Source organism: Scatophagus argus, chromosome 8, assembly GCF_020382885.2.
Source record: "Scatophagus argus isolate fScaArg1 chromosome 8, fScaArg1.pri, whole genome shotgun sequence".
NCBI lineage: Eukaryota > Metazoa > Chordata > Actinopteri > Scatophagidae > Scatophagus > Scatophagus argus.
The window spans coordinates 9,299,678-9,321,712 of NC_058500.1; the positions used below are offsets into that span (position 1 = coordinate 9,299,678).

The 22,035-nt window shown below is 41.4% G+C and overlaps 1 protein-coding gene across 4 annotated transcripts in view; it reads right to left on the bottom strand.

Moving 5' to 3' along the window:
• Positions 1-1,670: 1,670 nt before the first annotated feature.
• The window catches only part of grip2a (glutamate receptor interacting protein 2a), a 29,580-nt gene continuing 9,215 nt past the window's right edge, over positions 1,671-22,035 (bottom strand). For 2 of the 4 annotated variants that reach the window (XM_046397263.1, XM_046397266.1), the window contains exons 4-24: positions 21,724-21,869; positions 20,550-20,633; positions 20,372-20,447; positions 19,601-19,746; positions 17,690-17,837; positions 17,431-17,600; positions 14,957-15,085; positions 14,549-14,710; positions 13,520-13,706; positions 11,506-11,651; positions 11,333-11,413; positions 10,918-10,981; positions 10,329-10,474; positions 9,302-9,446; positions 8,884-9,023; positions 8,077-8,259; positions 7,838-7,997; positions 6,547-6,661; positions 5,972-6,196; positions 4,211-4,357; positions 1,671-3,711 (exon numbers count right to left, since the gene is read on the bottom strand). In XM_046397263.1, coding sequence (XP_046253219.1) covers positions 3,514-3,711; positions 4,211-4,357; positions 5,972-6,196; positions 6,547-6,661; positions 7,838-7,997; positions 8,077-8,259; positions 8,884-9,023; positions 9,302-9,446; positions 10,329-10,474; positions 10,918-10,981; positions 11,333-11,413; positions 11,506-11,651; positions 13,520-13,706; positions 14,549-14,710; positions 14,957-15,085; positions 17,431-17,600; positions 17,690-17,837; positions 19,601-19,746; positions 20,372-20,447; positions 20,550-20,633; positions 21,724-21,869 — 2,998 coding nt within the window. In that variant the 3' untranslated portion in view covers positions 1,671-3,513. The other 2 variants (XM_046397265.1, XM_046397267.1) reach the window with 2 other exon arrangements.

Sequence of the window (22,035 nt, forward strand, 5' to 3'; positions counted from 1 at the left end):
TGAAGTTTTAATGATAGGTCCTTCATTTTTTCAAAATTTATTCCACTTTTCTTTGAGTTTCATATTGCTTGTCCCCAGCATCTGTGAGTACCTCTGCTGTCATTTTGGAAAGGGAACATTGATATTCTTCAGTAACTTTCCCATCTGAGTTTTGAGAGATTATTCCAAAGCCTACTTTGTTATCTTACTGTATACCCCTGAGGTTTTAGCACCATATTGACACTGTGAAATATGTTATATCATAATTACTTTATCAGAGAGGTGTACTACGAAGCAAGATTACTGCTTTAGCAAGGTATGTTGAGCCTAAAGCTAGGGTAACTTGTGATGTACACCTGACTTGGTCAGGGTTATGTTTAGAGTTTCATATTAAAATGGCTATTAAAAGGGTGCTGCACATCTATTTATTCTTTCCCTGACTGTTAGTAACATAGATTCTCAGCTGAGGAAATGAGCCTGGGTTAACAAATAAAGTTTTTAACCACCGTCGTGCCTGCCTATGTATACCCCCCAGTTCCACAGAATATTTGAGTTTTGTTTCCAAATAAGGGCTGTAAGTATTATTGAAGAGCCGAATTCTCAATTACAAAACAATCATGGCTGCATATTGAAAGAGCTGTTTGCTGCGGGGACATCAAGCATCAAACCGATGATTTAGAAGCTGAATTTCAGCACAATATCATCTTATCTGTCTTCATATGCATCACAGGCCTGCACGAATCAGGTATCATTGCGAGGTATCATTGCAGTTCTTGAATTTCAAGATGACTTAACTACAGGCACTCGGCAGTGCGTGCACAGCCTCTAGTCTTTGGTTTAGGGAGTCTGGTTTGTTACATACAGCTTTACCCACTTAGCAAACACTGAGTATTGTATCAATTAGTTTTTGATAATGAGCAGCAAATTTGAGTTTTTGCTCCACCCCTGAAACAGCTTTCTATACGTATTTGAACATCTTCCACTGAGCTGATTATACTGACTGTAACACACCAACTCCATCCTCTCTCTCCATTCCCCTGTGATGGCTCATTGACATTTGTCCTAAATTTTTCAGGGTGTCCACCCCACCATAAATCTAACGCTCCCCAGCAGGTGGTAAGTGCATTGACATCTCACTCACAAAGATGGGACTGGCTTTTTTGGGCATGTCTCCGGTGTCCTACTGGTGTCCCTAGGACACTGAAACCTCAAAGAAATTATGTAAGAAAGAATGACTTTTGATACTTGCATAAAACTAGAGTGCTAATTAGATTTTAGGCTCATTCACTGATGAGGTTAGTCGAAGTTGTTGCAGTTATTTTAGCTAAATTCTAATGTCAGCATGCTAACCATGATACCATGATAACATTAACCAGGTACAATGTTTACCAACACAATTTAGCATGTTAGCACAACAAACATTCACTAATTAGATCTGAACACAAAGTACAGCTGACGTTGTGCAGGTATTTGGTCATAAATCAAAATGTTGATCTTAAGATGACACTGAAGTCAGCTGACACATAAAATTATTATAATTCATCTTGAGTGAACATGAATGTCTGGTGTTGTTGGGATATTTCAGTCTGGATCACCAAATGTCCATTAAAATCTTTGTTAAACCTCAGTGATGAGAGAATTTTGGGTCCCTGTTCAGAATCAAACACCCTGTTCATAAAGCCAAATCAACAATGGTTTCATAAATTTATTCTCATAAAAAGAAATACATTTCTTAATTTATAATAAATTAAATAACAAAAATAAAATGACATCCACTAAATCTTTCAAGTTCCTTTGAAAGGATTCCTGACATAATCAGGGAAGTTGTGGGAATAAAACAAAAAAGAATTAAATCAGCAGCCACATTCAGTATCACAGCTTACATGAAAATACTATACTGTATGTGCATGTACTGCAAATAAAAATAAAGCACTGCATACAATGACACATTATACAGCAAAATAAAGATACAATACAGTAAATTAATATAAAACCTTAAAAATAGGCCTCTCTATACAACATGACATTTAATATAAGACACAAATCTGAAATGGACTGAAAAAAAAGTCACCGTCCCAAGGATTAATCAGTCTCTAAGGCTGCTCTAAATGGGACAGTGCAACTATTTCACATCTTCACATCAGCCTGACATACATGAAACTAAACATGTTTCTCATTTCCACAGAGGCAGTTGTATCAGCAGGCCAGACGATTTAAAATAAAAAAAAAAGTAAGCATTCTCACAAATATTCTGTCAGAGCCGAGAGAGCTTACCCCCATGCTCAGTGTTTGGTTAAGGAAGAGCTACTTGCTGAGAACAAACCCTATGCATGCTTAACATGCTTAGAAATACTGATAGGAAAAACAGCTACAGTAGAGTGGAAGAGAACTGATAAATCTGTTCAGTCCAAAGTAAAAGTGAAAGCAAAATCATTCAGCACTGAAAAGTGAAAGGCATTTCATCCTTCGTTTTGGGAAAGAAGGTGATTTATCAACAATGGACCACAAACCGGCCCATAAGTCATTCTGGCGCAATTCCACATACAGAGATGAGGATTCACATAGTGACAGTGAAACGTGAAGAAGTGAAGGGGAGATTTCAGAGAAATGTGTGTTACACGCAAATGCAGCGTTGAAGACGTGTGCAAAATGTGAACCTGACATCTGACATCTTTGCAAACAGGTGGCTGAATCATCAAGACCTGAACAGAAAATAAATTTAAAATGCAACAATGTCTCTTAACGTTGGAGTCTCTCTGGAACCATTTAGAAATTATTTATCCACCGTGGGACTGTAAAACAGAAAGGTTGGAGTGTCTTCACAAGCGTTTATGTCTATTTATTTATGTCTGGTCACTGTCCCCTGTTTAGGGCAAGCAGTGTGGAGGGGAGGCTGGAAACAAGGGCTGTGAGCCAAGTTGTGGCTGAAATAACTCAAATATGCACAATGTGACTTGAACCTTGAGTTCATTAACACCTTGTGTATCAGTGTGCGTGTGCATGAATTTCATATGCATGTAAAGCATCGCACGTGCATATTTTCTGTGCCATTGTGTACAACAAAAAGAAAGGTACAACTGGGTAAATGTTCCTTCAGTGGGAATGAGAAACTCATCAATGCAAAAGATAGTAAATATATGCAGTGTGTGAGTGCAGCATTTGACTCACTCCAGAGCTGAGGCATGTGTTGACATCCTGGCTCGGTAAGAAGCTGCAAGTCCCCTGTTATATAACCCAGCATGTGGCTTTGCCTCTGGAGATCGAAGCAGTCGGGGGGGTGGGGAGGGCAGAGCCTCCTCTGAACTGCATCATGTGAACACAGTGACTCAAACCAGAAATGGTGAACACATGCACTTTGTGAGTGAGAGATGCTGAGAGGCTGTGAGTGTGTCTGTTTCTGGATGCTCTGCATGCTGAACATGAGTGTGAAGGTTTGTCTGAAAGGTACAATGTGACAAACTCGACTGTGCGTGGTGTAAAGTGTGTGAGGTCCCAGCGTGACAGTTTTTCAAAAGCTAGCGTCTATCCTAATGGTCACAGGGCGATGCTGTTGGTCCTGCGCTCCGGAAAACAGAACAGTGACTTTGAGGGGTTGTCACAGTCGTCTGGCAGCCCAGTGTCCGCTGCTGCCAGCGGATTCCTGCTAATGACCAAGTCCAGAACATCTCCTGCCTCTATAATTAGGGGCACAGTCAGACAACAGTCCAGATCCCTGGTCCTGACACGGTTCACCTGCAAGATCAGACTCAATAAGGTCATTCACCATTCAGCATGCTACTACGCTCATAATTATTTAAAAAGAATAGTTTGACATCCTGGGAAATTTGCTTATTGCTTTATTTATGACAGAATTCATTTCATTTCTTATTTTGATACGAAAGCGTTGAAAAGCATTACCAGCTATGGGGCCAGACTCAGTACAGAAACAGTGATAAAATAGCAAAAAGATTGGACAAAGTTAACAAATTTAGCAAACAATATCCTTTATATTGAAGAAACAGTTATTTCTAAAAACGAATACTTCATAAAAGGAACAAGTTTGGCAAAATCAAGGCAGTGAATTTTCCCAGTAAAGTCAGGACACAATTAGCTGAGCATAAGATGGCTTCACCTAGTAGTTTCACTGTGCTTCCTTATAGACATGAGAGTGGGATCCACTCATGTAACTCATGAATAATATAACATTTCCCCATATTTCTTTAAACACAACTTGCATATATATAAACAGTACCTGAAGAATGCGGTCGAAAGGTTTCAACCCCGCCTGGTCAGCGGGTCCGTCTGGACGGATCATGTTGACATAAACTCCTTTTTCCAGGAGCCCATCAGATACACTGAAACCAAAGTCACAGCTCTCAGGGTCCTTCCTTAAAGTCACCTACAAATACAGGGAACCTCAGAGTTACACAGAGGTCATACAGCACAGCACATGTGCATAAATGTCTAGAGGCTTTTACACAAAAGCCTAAAATGCTCACTTTTAGCCCATAGCATGAGTAAAAGCCCAAAAATATTGGACCCTAGTAAAAGGGAACTCAGCAGCATCTTTCATCCGATCACACATCTCTGGTTGCTAAACGGGTAAAAAAATTCTCTCACAGTCTCCAAGACCAAATCCCTTGACAAAAAAGTGTAAGAGGACAGTGCCTCTGAGACTCTCTATGCCATATAAAGTGATTTTGACATGTTTGCTTTTGACAGTCAATTCAATGCTGGATTAGAAGATGGATATCACTCTCAGATCTGAAAATGATATTGATCATCTGACCTTTACTTCAGACTTGCAGTAGTTGTTACTTAGCTACCGTGCTTGATTTTACAGCACTATTCAGGTGACCGATTGTGTCCACCATCCACATTCTGTATATACTAAACAGTTTGCACAAGCGCATGATGCCGTGTCATTTGTTTCTCTTTGGATTCAAAACCCTACACTGCAATACAGTGTCAGCAGGTTTAAGCATAACAAAAAACAGCTTTAAGGTAGGATTTGAGATGACTTTCCATGATATCATGCAGGATGTGTCAACTCAAAACATTTTCAATTTCCACAATACAGAACTGTGATGCACTCTGTTAGTACCGCCCCAGTTGCAGCCCAGTTAGTTGCTCAGTCAAACACAGTAAGGTGAGATGCGCAGATGACGCCGAATGAGCACGCAATCACAGGCTGGGATCACAGCATGCAGCTGCCAAGGTATAGTGTATAATGAGTGTTGTGTGTTTGTCATACACACACTGCAAGTCCTGACTGGCCAGGTGTCCACTGGGTCCAGTTACACTGCACCAACAGGAACAGCGAGTCAAGTAGGTATGAGTAAGTATTGTCCCAGGACGCTGTTGTTTGTACCGTCTACATCAAGCTGCGAGCGCAGCCGACTATCAGTCAATGATCAGATTTTCACCTAAATTTTTCACTCTTTAGATTACAGTCCAGGAATGACAGTTATACAGTACATATGGGATATCAATAAAATACTTGTTGGGTACATATATGCTAGTACAAAGGAAGAGGTTAGGTGTTAAGGGATTACAAAAAAAAGGAAAAAGGAAAAAAAAAACTGGGGTGAAGTATAAACCTACTTGGGTAAATTATAAGGGAAAAGCATTTTTTCCTAATACACAATAATAATAACATCTTTAAAATTAACTGTTTTAATATACATGCATTATATTTTTTTAATAGTATTGTTGCTGGGGATCAAAACATTAAGCCAAGCCCGGGTAGAGTGGTGTGGATTTGCAGCTATCTAAAAGTAGTTGGTTTGTCTGTTTTTAAAAATGATAATACTGTAAAAGGACAAACACAGCATGTTGGTCCCCCTTGGTTACTCTGTTGTTCCTTGTACAGCTTCCCTGTGTGTACCAAGTAAGTATTTCACTGGCACCTCTCACCTCATGTGCAAAACATTTGCACTGTAATTTGTGGGTTGTAATGGAAGGAAATTATTTATTCTAATGTGAACTTTTTTAAATTCCTCATCAGATCTACCTTGTTGAGTGCCAGGGAGGAAGGGGACAAAATATCGGAGGCGTCCCCTTTTCCTTGGGATGGTGCGGCTCTGGATCCAGTCGAAATGTTCAGGTTGCTTTTGTTCTTAGACTCGCTGTGGATTCCCTCTCTCTTAACAGGACTAATTTCAGACTGAAACATTGAGTCCTCGTTGGTCTTGGTCTCCTCTAGGTACAGGCTAAGAGCACTACCTGTCATGGATGCCTGGCAGAGCACAAAATCACACGGGTTATATTCAAGAATCTTGTGTTAAGAAGAAAAAAAAAAAAAGACTTAAACTATGTGAACATAAACACACAAACATAGTGTATAATTTCACATGGAATGAAAGCAGAGTCTGCTTAGAGGCTAAGGCCAGTAGATATGGCAGCAGGTGTTCAGGCTGTCTTGTCAGATTTAATAACAGATTACACAGTCTGGTGATTATCATAATGCTTCATCTGGCATTGTCACTTAGGCCGACACCAGTCGATGAATACACGAGTAGGACAAAGCAGAGGGCAGAGGAAAAAAGAGCAGAAGGGGGGCGGGGTGGAGATGACAGGTGGGCCTACCTCCAGCTCCCTGAGAATCTCCGACTGGCCGCAGGTCTCGAGGTCCTGCAGAGCTTGGGACCAGAAGCTGTCTTCCTGGTTCAGGGTGCCATTGCAACGAGGGGGGCTGATGAATCTATGACAATGCAGGAACCAGAACATGAGAGCAGCCCTGTGGTCTCGAGGTCGGTGCCGCTAGCGAAAGCAGCATGGGAAATGCAGTTTTTGGGTTGTGGTCTTGACAATCCCTTCGGAAAATCTCTCAAATTGAGGGTTTACTGTAAATTTTCTTGCTCGAAGCAGCTCACACGCCGAGTAGTCCACTAGATTAGATAAAGCCTTTTAGAGTTCAAGTTTATAAAAGTCACCCAAAAAAAGAAAAAAAGAGAAAAAAAAAAACAGAAAAGTGAAAGCATGTGACACAAGAGTTCAAGGGAATAAAAAAAGTCAAGTGTGAAGAGACAGATAAGGCTGATGTATCCTTGGGCGTTTTAGGTGTTTTCTGAGGAAACACTTTTGGTGTGGACAGGGGATGACAGAAAAAGACGCATCAATGTGAAACACCAAAGAACTCGTGGGCAGTTAGTAAAGCAGATGAGAAAGAGAATACCTGAGAAAGAAGAGAAAAGGACAGTTTGGAAAAGCACAAAACATGAAAGCATCACACAAAATGAAGAGAAAACAATCCAATTTGCCTTCATCAATGAAACCAAAGTGGGGAACAGAAAAATCACAAAGAAGCTTTTTGTGGATACACAGTGGTGGAAAAGGTTCTCAGATCTTTTTTCACTTAAAGGGCCAGTGTGTAGGATTCAAAGGGGGGATTTCGAGGCAGAATGGAGTACCTGATCTATTCTTTCTTTTACTGATATTTTTATCCAAACCAATCTCACTCCTCATGCCTCAACCTAACCAACCAAACCAACAAAGGCAGTGAGTCACAGCCAATCACAGGCAAAGTAGGGCGAGTCATCTGCATCTGTCAATCTGCAACCACACTGCTAGATGACCACTAAATCCTACACACTGGACACTGGACTGACACAAGTAAAAGTCCTGTATTCAAAATTCTACCTAAGTACCTAAGTATTATTAGCCAAATACAATTAAAAGGATCACAATTAAAAGTACTAATTTTTGCAGAAAAACACAGTTCTGGAATAAATGTACTTGGTTGCTTTCCACCACGATTTGTACACAGAATATGATTTAAATAAAACAAGCCTTTTACTGTGAAATCAAAAACACTTAAAGCTGTGCTGACATGAAATGAGATGCTGACAGGAAGGAAACTGCAGGTGTGTGCACCTACCCGGGTATCTTGTCCCACTCATCTTCAGTGAATCTCCCATCATACAGTGCTGAGTGGTGGACTAGACCCGTAGAGCTGGAACTGGTTTGGCTCCTATGCTTTGTACGGTGCCAGTCATTTGGATTGAGCAATATATCGGATGCTTTATGGAGATATGTCCCTGAAAAACCAAGAAAATTGACTGACCTGATTGCATGCAACATTACATTTTAAGACTGAAAGTGTCCAGCAGACCTCACCCTGGCTACAGTAGCCTGCATCAAACCCTGAGCTGTCCCAGGAGCTCATTGCAGAGTCTAAACTGGGCACAGTGGCAGAGTAGACCTCAGAGAGTTTACTGGTCTTCTGGAAGTCAGTCAGATCATCCTCTGCATCGCTTAAAAACCCGGCCTCTCTCTCTGGAGCTCGTCGCCCATCAGACTCTGGGGAAAAAAAAGCAAATCAAATCAACATTAAACAAGGAAGAGATGCACTTCCTGCCATTTTCTCTGCGTGACTTTCACTGACTTTAAGCTTCAGAAAAAGTCAAAGCAATGCACATTTTTAAAAGCATATTAAAAATTGTGTGTTTAATACTAAATGTAATAATATTGGGTGAGTGTCCAAATATCTGTCTTCTGTCTTTTTCTCATTTCTTTTACCTCTTCTTTAATGTACTTCTCAGTTTTCTAAAAAGTGGAACATAAAGTTCTTTCCTCAAAATGCTTTTTCACCATGAGGTCAAGAGGAGAACAATGAAGGGGATGTATAATTGAACACAAACCTTTGACATAATTAGAAATAATCTTTTTGGTCTATGGAATCAAAAAAATGAAACATGAAAAACATGAAAAGTGAATTTTAATGTTGTGTCATGATGCAACTTATTATGAATCCTTCTACCTTAATTATCTACTCCACATTTGTTGGTTGTGATTGTTTCCCCTTTTACATTTTGCTTGTTTTTGCCTTCAGTCTGCAGCTGTATTTGTAAGATTGTATTTCCACTTCTTGTGGGTAATTAAAAGGAAATTAATAATAAGTTGAGGGGGGAAAAAACAACATACGGTCGGCTTGTTTCTTGATCTTGAGGGTGACGGACTCCCCTGCCATCTGCAGGAGATGGATCGCCTCGCTCAGTGGCTTTCCTTTCAGACTGACCCCATTGATGGCCAGGACTCGGTCCCCTATATGGATGGCCCCGGTCCTGCAGGGGAAGGAGAGCAGAGGAGACAGATACCAGAGTATACCAGACAGTACTGACAGGCAGGCCAGGAAACCTGACAGGCTGCCAGTTCGCTGACTGAGCCGAAAACAAAGACACTTCTTGTTAGAGAAAAAAGTCGAGACGGCCATTGTTCACTGTCTTTCCGAAGGGCCACACTACACATCTGAGTAACCTCAGCCCAATACAAGTGTCACCATCTACTCAAATAACTACCTTGACCCTCGACCTGACCTTCGCATCCCTTCCCCTCCTCTCACCTCTCTGCCAGGCCTTTCTTGGTGAGGCCAGAAATGACAATGGGGTCAAAAGGCTCCTCTGTGCCAGAAATTGTGATGCCCAGTGGTCCGTTATATCTCTTCAGCTCAACTGTGTAGATTATAGAGCCTGACATCTCCAACTCATCTACAGCACGTGGGGGACACAGTAGACATCATGCATAAACACTCAAGAATGCACAGGGGTTATAAAACTTAGTGTTGACAGAGCAATTATTACGATAAAATACAGAATGATTCAGCAAATCAACTCAACACTGCACACACATTTTTATTTTCACTGTACTGCTTCTGACTACTGCATCGCTTGTATACAAATATCAACTACAAGATATGCCTTAAGTGTATCACTCTAAAATGGCGGACGTGATTAGACGGGTAATACATGGTGAGGCTTAGTATACATTTAGGTAATTAGTCCAGTGTAGAGTGGACAGGATTCAATTGACAGAAAATTAAACTGCAACTATTACATAGCATATAACAAAATTCACCAGTTCCAGGTTTTGGAATGTTAATACATGCTTATTTTTTACATGCTTATTTTTCTTAATTTTCTATGATGTTAAATTAAAACCAGTCATTTTTACTTGTAGCCCTGCAAAGGGTCACATGATTTGTCTGAGGGGTCATGAGATGATTAATGGAGGTTGGGAAGAAGAAAAATAAAACAAAAATAAAGCTGTGCTACATAAATATGCATACTTTTTTTTGTACTTTGCTTTTTGTGAAATGCCATAGTTCAAAAAAAAGAATTCTTGGTTTAATCCTTGACAATGTAATGTATTTTATGTATAAATATCATATCTATTTAGATCTTAATCTGAAGAGTAACTAGTAAGTTTAACTATCAGGTAAGTTTTATGGAGTAAAGAATGTAGTGGAGCCAAAGTATAAGGAGCAAACTGAAGTACCGGTACTTGAGTAAAAGGACTTGGTTCAGATCCACTATTGGTTCTACAGAGCATGTATATAAGCATATATATAGTGTTTTAGAGCATTAATGTACCAATGTTGTCTTCATCTTTCTGGATTCGGAGTTTGACCATGTCCTCGGCCTGCTGCAGGACGTGCATGGCGTCCTCCATGGTGCAGTTCTCCAGGCGGACACTGTCGATGGCCAGCAGCCTGTCTCCAGGCTCCAGAGTGCCTGTTCTGCCGGACACAAGAGCAAGAGGATCACAACTATTAACAGGAACCTGGGAGCTGCATCTCCTGACTCAGTCTGAGAATCCTATTAGCCTGGTGTCTCACAGGGATGCTTGGGGGTGACCGTAACCTCACCCTCAACCTAATCAACACTGAGCCCTTCTGAAATGTCGCTGCTCTGTCCTACTGATCCAGTTTTGATAGCTCAATCCAATTAGGTGTGTATTACACAAAGGATTCACAAAACAATTTCATTTTGCTCATGAATAATCCCACATAAGCCTCAAAAAATGAGTTCACCCTGATTTATAAAGTGCTGAGAAACGTCTCCTTGAGCTCCACCAGAACCGAACCCAAAGGTTGTGCTTACAAAAATAAACAAATGGCACGACTTAGTGAGGAATAAGATGCTCAGCAGTAACATAACTGTGTACGATGATAGGACATACCTGTGTGCTATGCTTCCCTTCCTGATGTCAGAGATGATGAGGGGCTTGCCGGGTTTCTTACTTGCTGGTAAAAGAGCAGAAGAATAGAAGTATATTTATTTTAGGATGTGTGATATGAGAATAAAACTAATCCTGACCATCACACAATCATTCAACTTCCTCTTCTTTATTTCCTCTTTATGCTACACTAATCAAACCAAGCTTCCTGTTTGTTAGAGCAGAGAGGGTAGTGATGAATGCGGGTACAGAGCACTATTATTCAGAGGTAATGAGGTATGTGCCCTGTGGTTTTGCAAGGCTCAGTTTTATGGATCACAGAACATTGATTCAAAGGGGGTTTAACAGTGCGCAGGTCTGTGGACTACTGTTGAGCAACACTGCCCCCTGCTGCATGTCTCCGTGCTGACAAACTCACCACTGATGGTGATGCCCAGCTCCACTCCTCTCCTCTTGGGTAGTTTAACGTGGAAAGTGCCGCTGCTGGGAACGACTGACTCTGAGTGGGATTTAAAGTAAGGATGGATGTCAGTGGGAAGGTGCAAATGTAGCAACATCTCACAGTGAGAAATGATCTGAGCAATATGATACCTGCAACGTCAAACTCAATCTCAACTGTGACCTTATTGGCCAGAGCGGAGTCTCGGAGCAGCTGATGGGCTTCCTCCAAAGTGCCGTCCTCAGTCGGGATCCCATTAATAGACAAGAGTCTGTCCCCAACCTGCAGCAGCCCACACCTTCACACAGAAAAAAAACACACAGTAGTTAAAAAAAAGAATAAATATAAATGGTTAAAAGAAGTGCATTTGGGTGTGAATGTAAAAGGATAATAAAATGGATCATATTCAACTAAGGCTAAAGACTGATGACCGTTATTATTATTGACTGGTGCTGCCCCGCCCACTCAGTCCATTAATGGTTTGATTTAAAAAATGCGAGAGAGAAAAAAGTAATTGATGACCATTACCATTTCTCAGAGCCCATGGTAATGTCTTTATTTATTCATCTGAGGTCAAGATCTCTTTAATGAAAGAGCAAATCACATCCATACACTCAACTGCCACTCAATTGAGTGTATGCCCCTTTATTCAGTTCATTTAGCTAAAACCAACACAGTCTAATGCAACAGAGCCACAATAAATCCTCCATCTGTGAAGTTTATGATGTCAGTTTTTGTTGAAAATATTGTAGAGAGATGTTGATTCATAATAATTAGATGAAGACCGATAGTTAGCTGAACTTCATGGACAGAAGTGACACAAAGCACTCATCACATACTCGGATACGAATTAAAACTGTTCAGCTCAGAAAAATAGAAAGTCTCCAAGGCATTATATAAAAACAAAAAAGATGTCAACCCGTGCTTCAGAAATGACCAAGATTATTAATCATTTATCAGAATTTTGGGGCTTTAACTTTCTGTCTATTAACTCATTGATTAAATATACCTGCACTCCCATCACTGTTTATTTCTGCGTTCAGTGAAAAGTTTCTGACGAGCGACACATTAGGCTCGACGGGACGCCGACATGCCACACAGGCCGAATATGTAAAATACCATCTATAAAATGAAATATAGTCTCCAGGCTTGACATGAACACACTGACTCACTAACCTTACCGGAACTTGGAAAATCTCAAGAAGCAAGCATACATTAAAAAAAAAAGATCACACATATCACACATTTAATCAGACCCCTAATTGTAAGGGCAAACACTGCAGCACTGTCAACTGATATTAATTCACTAACTACCACTGCTCATTAACCTTGTGTGGAGGCTGAGACACTAACATCCCACTCGGATGCTGTACTTGAGTCACTCCTGTCCAACTGCTGCTAGATTAATCGTGCTACAAGACCCAGGGGAGAAGGCCCCGCGCTGCCGGCACAGACTCCATCATTAATCTTGTAAGACAAGGACAGATGCAACGCTTGATCAGAGTCGTGCGTTAATTGGACAGCAACATGTAGTCTTGATCAATGCACTACAACATATCAGTATAGGGCGGGGTTTTCACCATTTCACCATTAAAATGAACCACTGGCTGCATCAGTGCATCATGGATAATGTGTGATAAATCTACTACGACTCCTCTACATTAGTCAGAAACACACTCAGGACTAAAGTTATTGTCATTACAAGCTGTGGAGAACATCTGCTGACCTCATGACATTTTGGGCTATGACCTCCCTCACTGAGGAAATAAACCATCATCACTCCAAGGGTTGACAAGCACTAAAGCTTTTTTGGCTTGTGTGAAACAAAGCAATTATCCAGGCCTGCTTGTGACCCCATTGCTGCCAGTTACGTACACCAGTTCACTCAAAGACAACTTTCGCTTGTTTGAAATTAAATTTGAAGAAAATCAAGATTAATAATCTAGCAGGGCTATATGGTGCTCATTTTGTGCTCCTTCTGCAGCTTTGAACCGCTGCGTTAGACAAACGCATCTCTAATGTGCCCGGCTTCAGTTGAAATACTCATTGAGACACCAGGCTAAAATTAGCCCTTTTTTCGCACATGTGGCTGAATGATCAGCACTCCAGTTCAAGGTGACTCCCTATATGATATTTGTTTACTCGTTAGGTGTCTCAGCTTGTTACCTCTCAGCCGGGCTGTCGGGCTCAATAAAGCGGATGACTGGGGGAGCGGACAGGGTTTCTGTGGCAAAGACACCCCCCTGCAGCTGGATCCCAAAACCTGTGAGTGGATCCCCCCTCAGGATGACCTCGCTCGTTTCCACATGAAAAACCTGCCCCCCTGGGCCCACAGAACTGGATGTCAGAGATACTGAGGCGCAGAGAGGAAGGGAGGGGACATATCAGAGAGAGATATTAGTGGAGATGTGGCAGATAAATGGGGCAAGAGAGGGAGTGTGGGAGACACAAAGGGGAAGGGACGTGCACCCACAGAGACGTCACGGGAATGGAAAGAAAATGAGTCACTTATCAGAGCTCATGTCAGTCATGTTTACATTAGTGATCAGTCAAATCTGTTCACACACTGAGGGGCGAAACAGGAAGGAAAGGTGTTTCGACAGAGCTCAGTTTAAAGGGTCAGTTCACTTAAATTACAAAAACAAACAAGGAAAACAACAACAACAACAACAAAAAGTCCTCACTTAACCTCAGCTGTTATTTGGCTCTACAGTGGATGTGGGCATAAATGGATGGAACTGGAAAATCACTCAGTGATACTCACAATGTGCAAAACTTACATCCTGATGGACAGCAGGTTGACCATTTTCACTTTCAAAGTTTAGTGCGTTAACATAATTGACTGTGGAAATGTATTTTATGTATAGTTAACAGCATTCTTTTGCTGATTTGCACTGAACACAAAGTACAGCTAAAGCTGAGGAGATTGCCATTGTTTTTGCAGGTACTTGATCCAAAGTACTGGACACATTGAAAGTTTAACCTGATGATGATGAGACGAGGACAGAAAAACGAATCTGAATACAAACCTGTACGTTTGTACTGCATATCAAACTACCAATAATGTAAACTTAGTGGCAAATTTATCAGGTACTTTTATCTAAAACAGTGTAACTCAAAAACTCTTTGCTTCGCCCTACTATGCACAACCCTTTAATGTAGAAGAAAAAGAAAGAGGCAAGTGTTCGGTCATACGTGAGCTCTTGTGGTCCTTCTTCCTGTTCCTCCTCTTGCCAGTTGAGCTGCGGGGGCTGGTGGGAGCAATAGGAGGGATGGGGCAGGGCAGCGTATTGCTTCCCTGGCTGCTGAAGCCTGAGGTGGCTGTGGAGGAAGGGGAGAAGCCACCACTCACCAGAGCTGAAAGGAGACATAGCACTACACGTATCAAAAGGCTGGTACGGTTAGAACAAAACACTTGAAGCATGACATTTTATTCAAGCCCACAGCAGCAGCGTAAGCTCATGGGAACATGCAACAAAGGAAAGACATGAGTTCACCGTGTTGGAGCAAACCTCTCGGAAAAGATTTAACAAAAGTGCTGAGGAAAAAGGCTCCTGCTATGGTGTCTCGCCAGCAGCAGTGCTGTCACAAATGATAACTTACATTTGCAGTGGTCCTGCTGGTTGTGTGGGTGGCTTGGGCTGCTCCATGTCTTGCCGTGGCTGGCATGTGTGGGATGGCAGTAGTTGCTGCTTTGGTCCCAGTGATGATGGTTGCTCTTCTGCACTTTAACTGCAGCAGTACGGAGGCAAGCACATCCATTCAGTAAACCAAATGCACTCCTCTGTTGTGTATTTGTTAAATTTCACCCATGAAATCCCGCTCTCTTTCCCGTGTCTAAATTTGTACCACATCACACAGGGCCTGGAGGATAATTCAGAGCAGAGTAATTGATATTTAATGTTTTTCGTCATGGCACACTAGATTAAATCCTGTGCTTTAGTGTATTTTGATGAGCAGGGGAGCAGAATTGAGTGATGAAGGGTCTGCAAAAAAATAAAATCTTACTTTTACTAGCAAGCTTCCAAAACGCTAAATGCAAACTGGAGATCATTTTTAGAATTTCATTTTCTAAAGAGCCCAAAGGTGCAAAAACAGCCTGAGTAAGTTGACCGCTGGGCATGATGTTGTTGTGTTCAGTAGGAGGTGATAGTGGCTGTTGGGAGGCATGAGGCTTGACCTTGATTGGACACAGCTGAAAGCTTGATTGCTGATGATGCAGGGTGTCCGTTTCTACATCTGATTGGCAGACAGTTTGCTCTTAATGTGTGACGATATTCGTTTTTTAGCACTTCTGTTGACTCTTCCCACTTCAAATGAAATGGAGAGCACAGATTCTTGTGAACGGTGAAAGGTGTCTTATCCCTCACGTCTGCGTGACGCCATGCGTTTAGTCAAACAGTTTCTGTGAGGCATTCGAAGGGAAAACAACTGACCTCCTGTGTGACACACACCTCAATTAACTTTCTTTCACAGATTAATGAAGCTAAAATTGTCACCGAGTGTTACATGTGACAGTAATCCTTGCTGCTTCATTTGCAGGCGTCTAATCTCTGCCAACTTGCTCACATGGATGGCGGATTTGCTGGAAACATGCATGGCTGCAGTAGTGTTTGGGACGTTAGCCATATTCAGGAAACCTGGTAAAATCCAGCCATATGTAGCCAGAACACATTACACACAGGAGGAACCTCTGGCTGTTTTTAAGAGAACCGGTTTCAGTCAGACTCAGTCAAAACCTGTAAAGCTTTGGCTCTGGCGGCTTATGTTAAGCTCACCTAGGGGAAGCTCTCCAAGAAATGATGTTTAATAGATCTCTGCTCAAACATTAACTCCTAATCTCTTAGAGGCCACACTGTATCAGTCTTATTAAATCCCCAGAGGAGATTAGACAAATTGCATCTCATAATCATGTTTTATCCCTGGGGGGGAAAAGAAGCTGTGAAAACATCATTTTATCACAATGTCTTGGCGCCTTATTCAAGAAGTGTATAATTATTGAATAGAAATTTCAGGAGACAAAATACATGCCTGTAATTTCATAGAGACATGATGGCTGTGCTACACTTTGAGCTGAGACAGTTCAATTGTCAACCAGAGCCAATGCAGTTTAAGTCTTTCACTGAGTATTCATATTATGCCTTCCTCAGGGGATTTAACCCTGCATGAATGTAAGACACTGGCCAAACATACATATCAGTAAGGACGTCTGGCACATGAAACTGAAGTGCTGCAGACTGGAAAAGATTAAAAAAAATGAGCAAAAGAAAACACTTTAGAGGAATGGATTCAGCGTCCTCAGAAACGAGTAAACCACAGCCTATTTCCCTTTGTCATGTTGTGTGATTCCTCCCATGCTCACATGTTAAGGAGCCCCTGCAGCTGCTGACCCAGAAATAAGCCTGCCCAACATGGCACGAACATGATCTCTGACAGAGAAAGTGTGGGTGTGTTTGTGTGTGTACGTGTGCGAGCGGCTTGTTGGTATGCACAAGAGGCCCGAGCGTGTGCCCAAAGGCAGAGGGATTGTGGCTGTGCACACACACACACACACACACACACACACACACACACACACACTGATTCACAGCACATGGAAGAAGGCAGCTGGGAGGCAGCCAGGCTCCTTACAGCTGTAGGTAAGATAGCTAAGCAGTTACAATACATATGGTAAATACAACATGTCGAAACTCCAGGCTGTCTGCTGTATATTCCTCACAATCTATACGCAGAACTTCTTCAAAAGATTTAAATGATGTAATGAGAAAATAATCAGCAAATCAGTCATTGTCATCTGTGAATCCTTTGCATTTGAGTGTGAATTTTTTTTTGTTTGCCATACTTTTTTTAATATCCTTTAAAGCTCCACGACAAAAGTTCCACTACAACGCCGCAAACGTTAGATGGGTCATATACGTTTTTTAAATTATCTTATCTCCGTTGTAGTCTTGTGTGATCACACCAGTTTGTGATTGTTATGTTTGAATTTTGAATTTTTTGTTTAATTTTTTCCTTTCTATAATAATCACTCTTTATTGCACACTAGATTTTAAGTATATTTTTTCTGCGTGACATACCGGTGTCTTGCGGCCTGACAGGAAGTCCACTCTGACTGGATGGGAGAATCTCCAGTTTTACGACATCAGAAGTGCTGGCCAGCAGCTGAGTGGCCTCCATCAGCGAGCAATGCTCCGTGCTGGTCCCGTCTATAGACAGAAGGATGTCGCCGACATGCAGCGCTCCACACCTGACAGAGTGAAGTGGAGGCAGATTGAGTCAGGAAAGTTTTTGTTTGACAGGAAAGTATCTGTAGAGCACATGAGGGCATAGTTTCACCTTTCCACCACGCTGGCCGCTTTTATCTTGTCAATAATAATAACTTGTTTACTCCTGTATATTGTTGTGGCGAGGCTGATCCCCAGGCTGGCAGACAGACTTTTCACTATCTCCACCAGAAGAGGGCCTGAGGCCTGCTGCACCGCCTCTGAAATGGGATAAGAGACCAACAAGATCACTGGATGCATCTAAAGCTGGATGCTCTTTGTGTCTATTCACAGAATTGTTTCATATTTTCACAAGAACTGATAAGAAGGTGAGTCTTCAGATTCGGTTTGTAACATCCTCAGTTCTTAGTGCAACTTATCACATGTTGTATCGCAAAATATGGACTACAGCTGCAACTCCTCAACTATCATTCACACCGTAGGTGGTAAAAATGTTTTTTGTTTTTTTTTCTTAACAAACATCAGAGAGGAACAGGGCGCTCAGACAGAAGAGAACAATTAAAAGGGCACTGAATGCTTTCGGTTTGTTGTACCAAGGCAGGACAGAGACTGCTCGTTGCCCTTAAGGGTGTTGCATCATGCCAAACTATTTTACTGTTAGGCAAAATATCATATAAAAAATGCTGTGACCACATAGTGATGTGGTCACAGGGTGATGTGGTGAGGGGGATTTACGTTTTTATTTTAAAAAACCCCTACCTTTCCCCTACCTTACATGAATTTCTTGTGCACTTGCTTTTATTGTACTTTCATTTACTGTACTGAAGTGTTATGCAGCTCTGTATGCCACAATAGCTCTTATTTTTTTCAGAACTGCAACGGAGAGTAAGTTTAACCAACTGAGAAACAAAACTGAAAATGTTAGGCTTCCTTCGGATTTCAGGTAGAAAATAATCTCACCTTTGTGAAGCCCCTGAATGGTTCGTTCTGGAGGCAGGAGGTCTGAATCCTGAACTCCCACAAAGATAATATGCGTCAACTGTCCTTGGTGACCTGCCCTATTTTGCTCACAGCAGTGCAGAGTTTGTGATCTTATGGAGAATTAATCACCATGACCAAATGGAGGTGAGTTTGTGTCTTTGGTGGTAGATTTTACTGCTTTCTGACCCAAAGGTGAGGAGCTCAAAATAGATTTGTTCTTTACATTCAACAGCCAGATTGACCTGTGCTGATCTGAAGAAACATTAAAAAATCCGTGTGGCAAACTTTAATGATATGTACTGTTTACTGTATGACATTCCATTAAAGGGACATTCCACCAATGTTGTATACTGTCTTCTGCAGCTGCAGAGGTGTTCAGTCATGGAGACTGCATTATTCATACCACAAAGCCTGTGTCACATAATGGAAACATGGAGTTTGAAGGACAGGAGAAGTCTAACAAAAGCATTATGGGAAATGTAAGATCCAGTAATTTTGCAGCATAGCTCAACCCAGGAACTATCAGTCAGGATAAATTGAATTTGATTTTCACTTTTCCTTTTTGTAATCTGTTTTGTAAGTCTTTTTTGTAAGTCTAATTTTATAGAAGCATAATATTAAGTCACTGGAGAGCCTTTTTAATAGATACAATGCTTTGAAAGTTTCATGTCCATCTTTCTTTAATGATGTTGTGAGTGACAAACCCTGCCTGAAAAATAGAGACAGGAACAGCAATGATTCTGGTACATAAAAAAAATACACACTGTGTTTTTGGAGAGAAAATACTGAGATTAAACCTACCCTGACGCAGGAGTGTAGAGGGAACCGCATATATAATACAGTAAAACACAGAATATTACCAGTTTACTGTTTCCCTGTTGTACTGCGGGCCAGCGTGACTCCCCTGGTGGCGTCTCCAGCACCAACACTCACTCACATCCATGCAGCCAAACGGCCACATTATTTACCCTCAGAGCAAAGCTGCCCTACTGTGCCTATTCCCTGCGTGTGTGTGTGTGTGTGTGTATGTGTGTGTGCTCACCCATGACAGAGATGTCATACTCAATCAGGAACAGGGCTTCCTGGCCACTCTGCATCAGCATAGTCAAAGCGTCAGCGTGCTTCTCTCTGTTTAAAGGCATCCCGTCTATGCTCAATACACGGTCTCCGGCCTTCAAAGTGCCCTCTCTGGAGAGACAAAGAAGGAGAAAGGGAGAAAAACATTAAACCCAGGCGACCAGCGCAAGATGCTCATGCAAGCGTTTAGGCACCAGTCACAGCAAATCATTAAACAGTTCCACATGAGCGTTCCCTCCCAGGTGAGATGAAGGATAAAGGAGATAAACGGCCGTAAAGTCTTTGATAGTGAATTATGCTTGCTCCAGTGTTTCCGTGCTTTCAGTTTTCATGGAGAAAAGTGCAATGTTGCATTAGCCCAAGGATGAGAAGTGCCCTATCTGCTTTGAAGATAACGCACACTTTAGGCGTCACGGCCACAATTTCATGCAGCGGACTGAGCATAGACTGATGCAAAAGAAAGAATGCGCACATAGAAGTGGATGTACAATCATTCAGAAGCATGCATCCATATGTGTGATAGATAAGTACTTTGGGTGGTGGCAAAGAAAAGGCATTTAGTAAAACACACATCCATGGGGCCATACATCTAAACACACACACACTATAAGATACGCATGCATGCACACTTGCAATAATTTGAATAGGCTCATTCATGCACAATAAAGACATAAAATGTATATAAGACACAAAAGTAGCTACACTTGTACTCACACCAAAGGTAACCCATCCTCACCTGTCAGCAGGTCCTCCGGGTCTCACATATGTAACCACCAGGGGACGGGACCTCCGCCAGTCCTCGTGAAAGCCTCCTAACAGACAAAACACAGAAATAAATTCGTGCAAAATACTGAAGCTAATCTTTTTTTAAATTTTTCCTGAAGGATTTACACATAAACATCACGTCCGCCTACCTCTCATGACAAACCCAAAACTGTTTCCTTCCTTGTGTAAACACACCTCTATGGTTTTTGTCATGACTCCTGAGGGGTTGTGGACTGAAGCGTCGAGAGACAAGGACAGAAAAAAAAAAAAGACATAATATGAAGCATCAGTAATGCATAGAGTTTGATTATAGCATCATATGAGTGTTGAATCATGAGAATGAACTAATCTCAATGGGGAAATGAATCCTCTGTGTTTGACCCATATTAATGATTTAAAAGCAGAAAGCAACTCTGTTTGTGAGGCTGGTGCCTTGACCAGGAACATCCAATAAATCTTGATTTACAGGTTGAAAAATTGTCTAGATGTCAACTGGTGGGCTAAATTTGGTTGACAATTTTTAGTCTTCTGGGTTATAATTGTTGTTTTGTTATACTATAATTCACTGTGAAGCTGGTCTGCTTGAAAAACTTTTCAACCAAATTGACCAAATCCAGAAATCTTTTGCCCTCCCATTGGTACACACAGACACATACGTGGGACAAGATCAATATGTTAAAAATTATTAAAAAAAGAAATTACAAGTTAGGTGTTTACATTACTCCACATACGTTATATATATATATATATATATATATATATATATATACACATTGCACTTGCAGTTTATTTCAGGTCATAACTGACCCTTTTTAGTATTTCTTGTAAAGTGTTCACGCCTTTGACAAGGTCTTTACCCGAGAAGATTCTTATTAAACAACACTCAGATGCAAGTGTAGTTTTGACAGGCAGTAGTGTAATTTAGCTTGTATCCTGTCAGTGTTAGTGTGAGAAAAACAGCACAGAGAGTCAAGTCTAGCAGCTCTGTTTTTGGAGCTTTTATACAAACAACAGAAGAATATTGAAGGTGGGTCAAAGTCTTTGGTGATATAATCCTTTTCATAGGGTGACCACTTCCTGCTGTTAGTCATGCTTTCTTTTTTTTGAGGATGAGTGTGCTGAGATCAAGAGAGATGGCTGTTCTAAGTGATCCTCAATAGTGCAGCTGCTTTAACTGGTGTATGTATCTAACACATCGTTTTATGGTTTACAGTCTAATTACTAATAAGCTTGTTTAATAAACCACCCCCTACCTTTGAGGGTTTGAAAATACAAATTGTTTGTTTTAGTGACCTTCTCTAAGGCTTGCCGAACTTCACCTACCGAACAGGGGCAGCTCATACTCCACCTCCAGCACCACTCGCTCCCCGATGTTCTTCAGCAGGCTGATAATCTCATCGTGGCGAAGCTTTGACAGGTTGATGCCATTCACTGACTTGATGTAGTCTCCTACATTCAGCTGGTCGCTCCTGTAACAAGTCAGGGACAGACTGTCAAGATCAAGGCTGGATTGCTAACTGCCCCAGGGTCCCAAAACACCTGGGGCCCCAAAAGGCTCCAGATTCTCTGTGTGGTTTTGGAATAGTAAGTTTGTGACTAAAAGCTATCAGCTTTTTGTCTGACCTGCCTCACAGT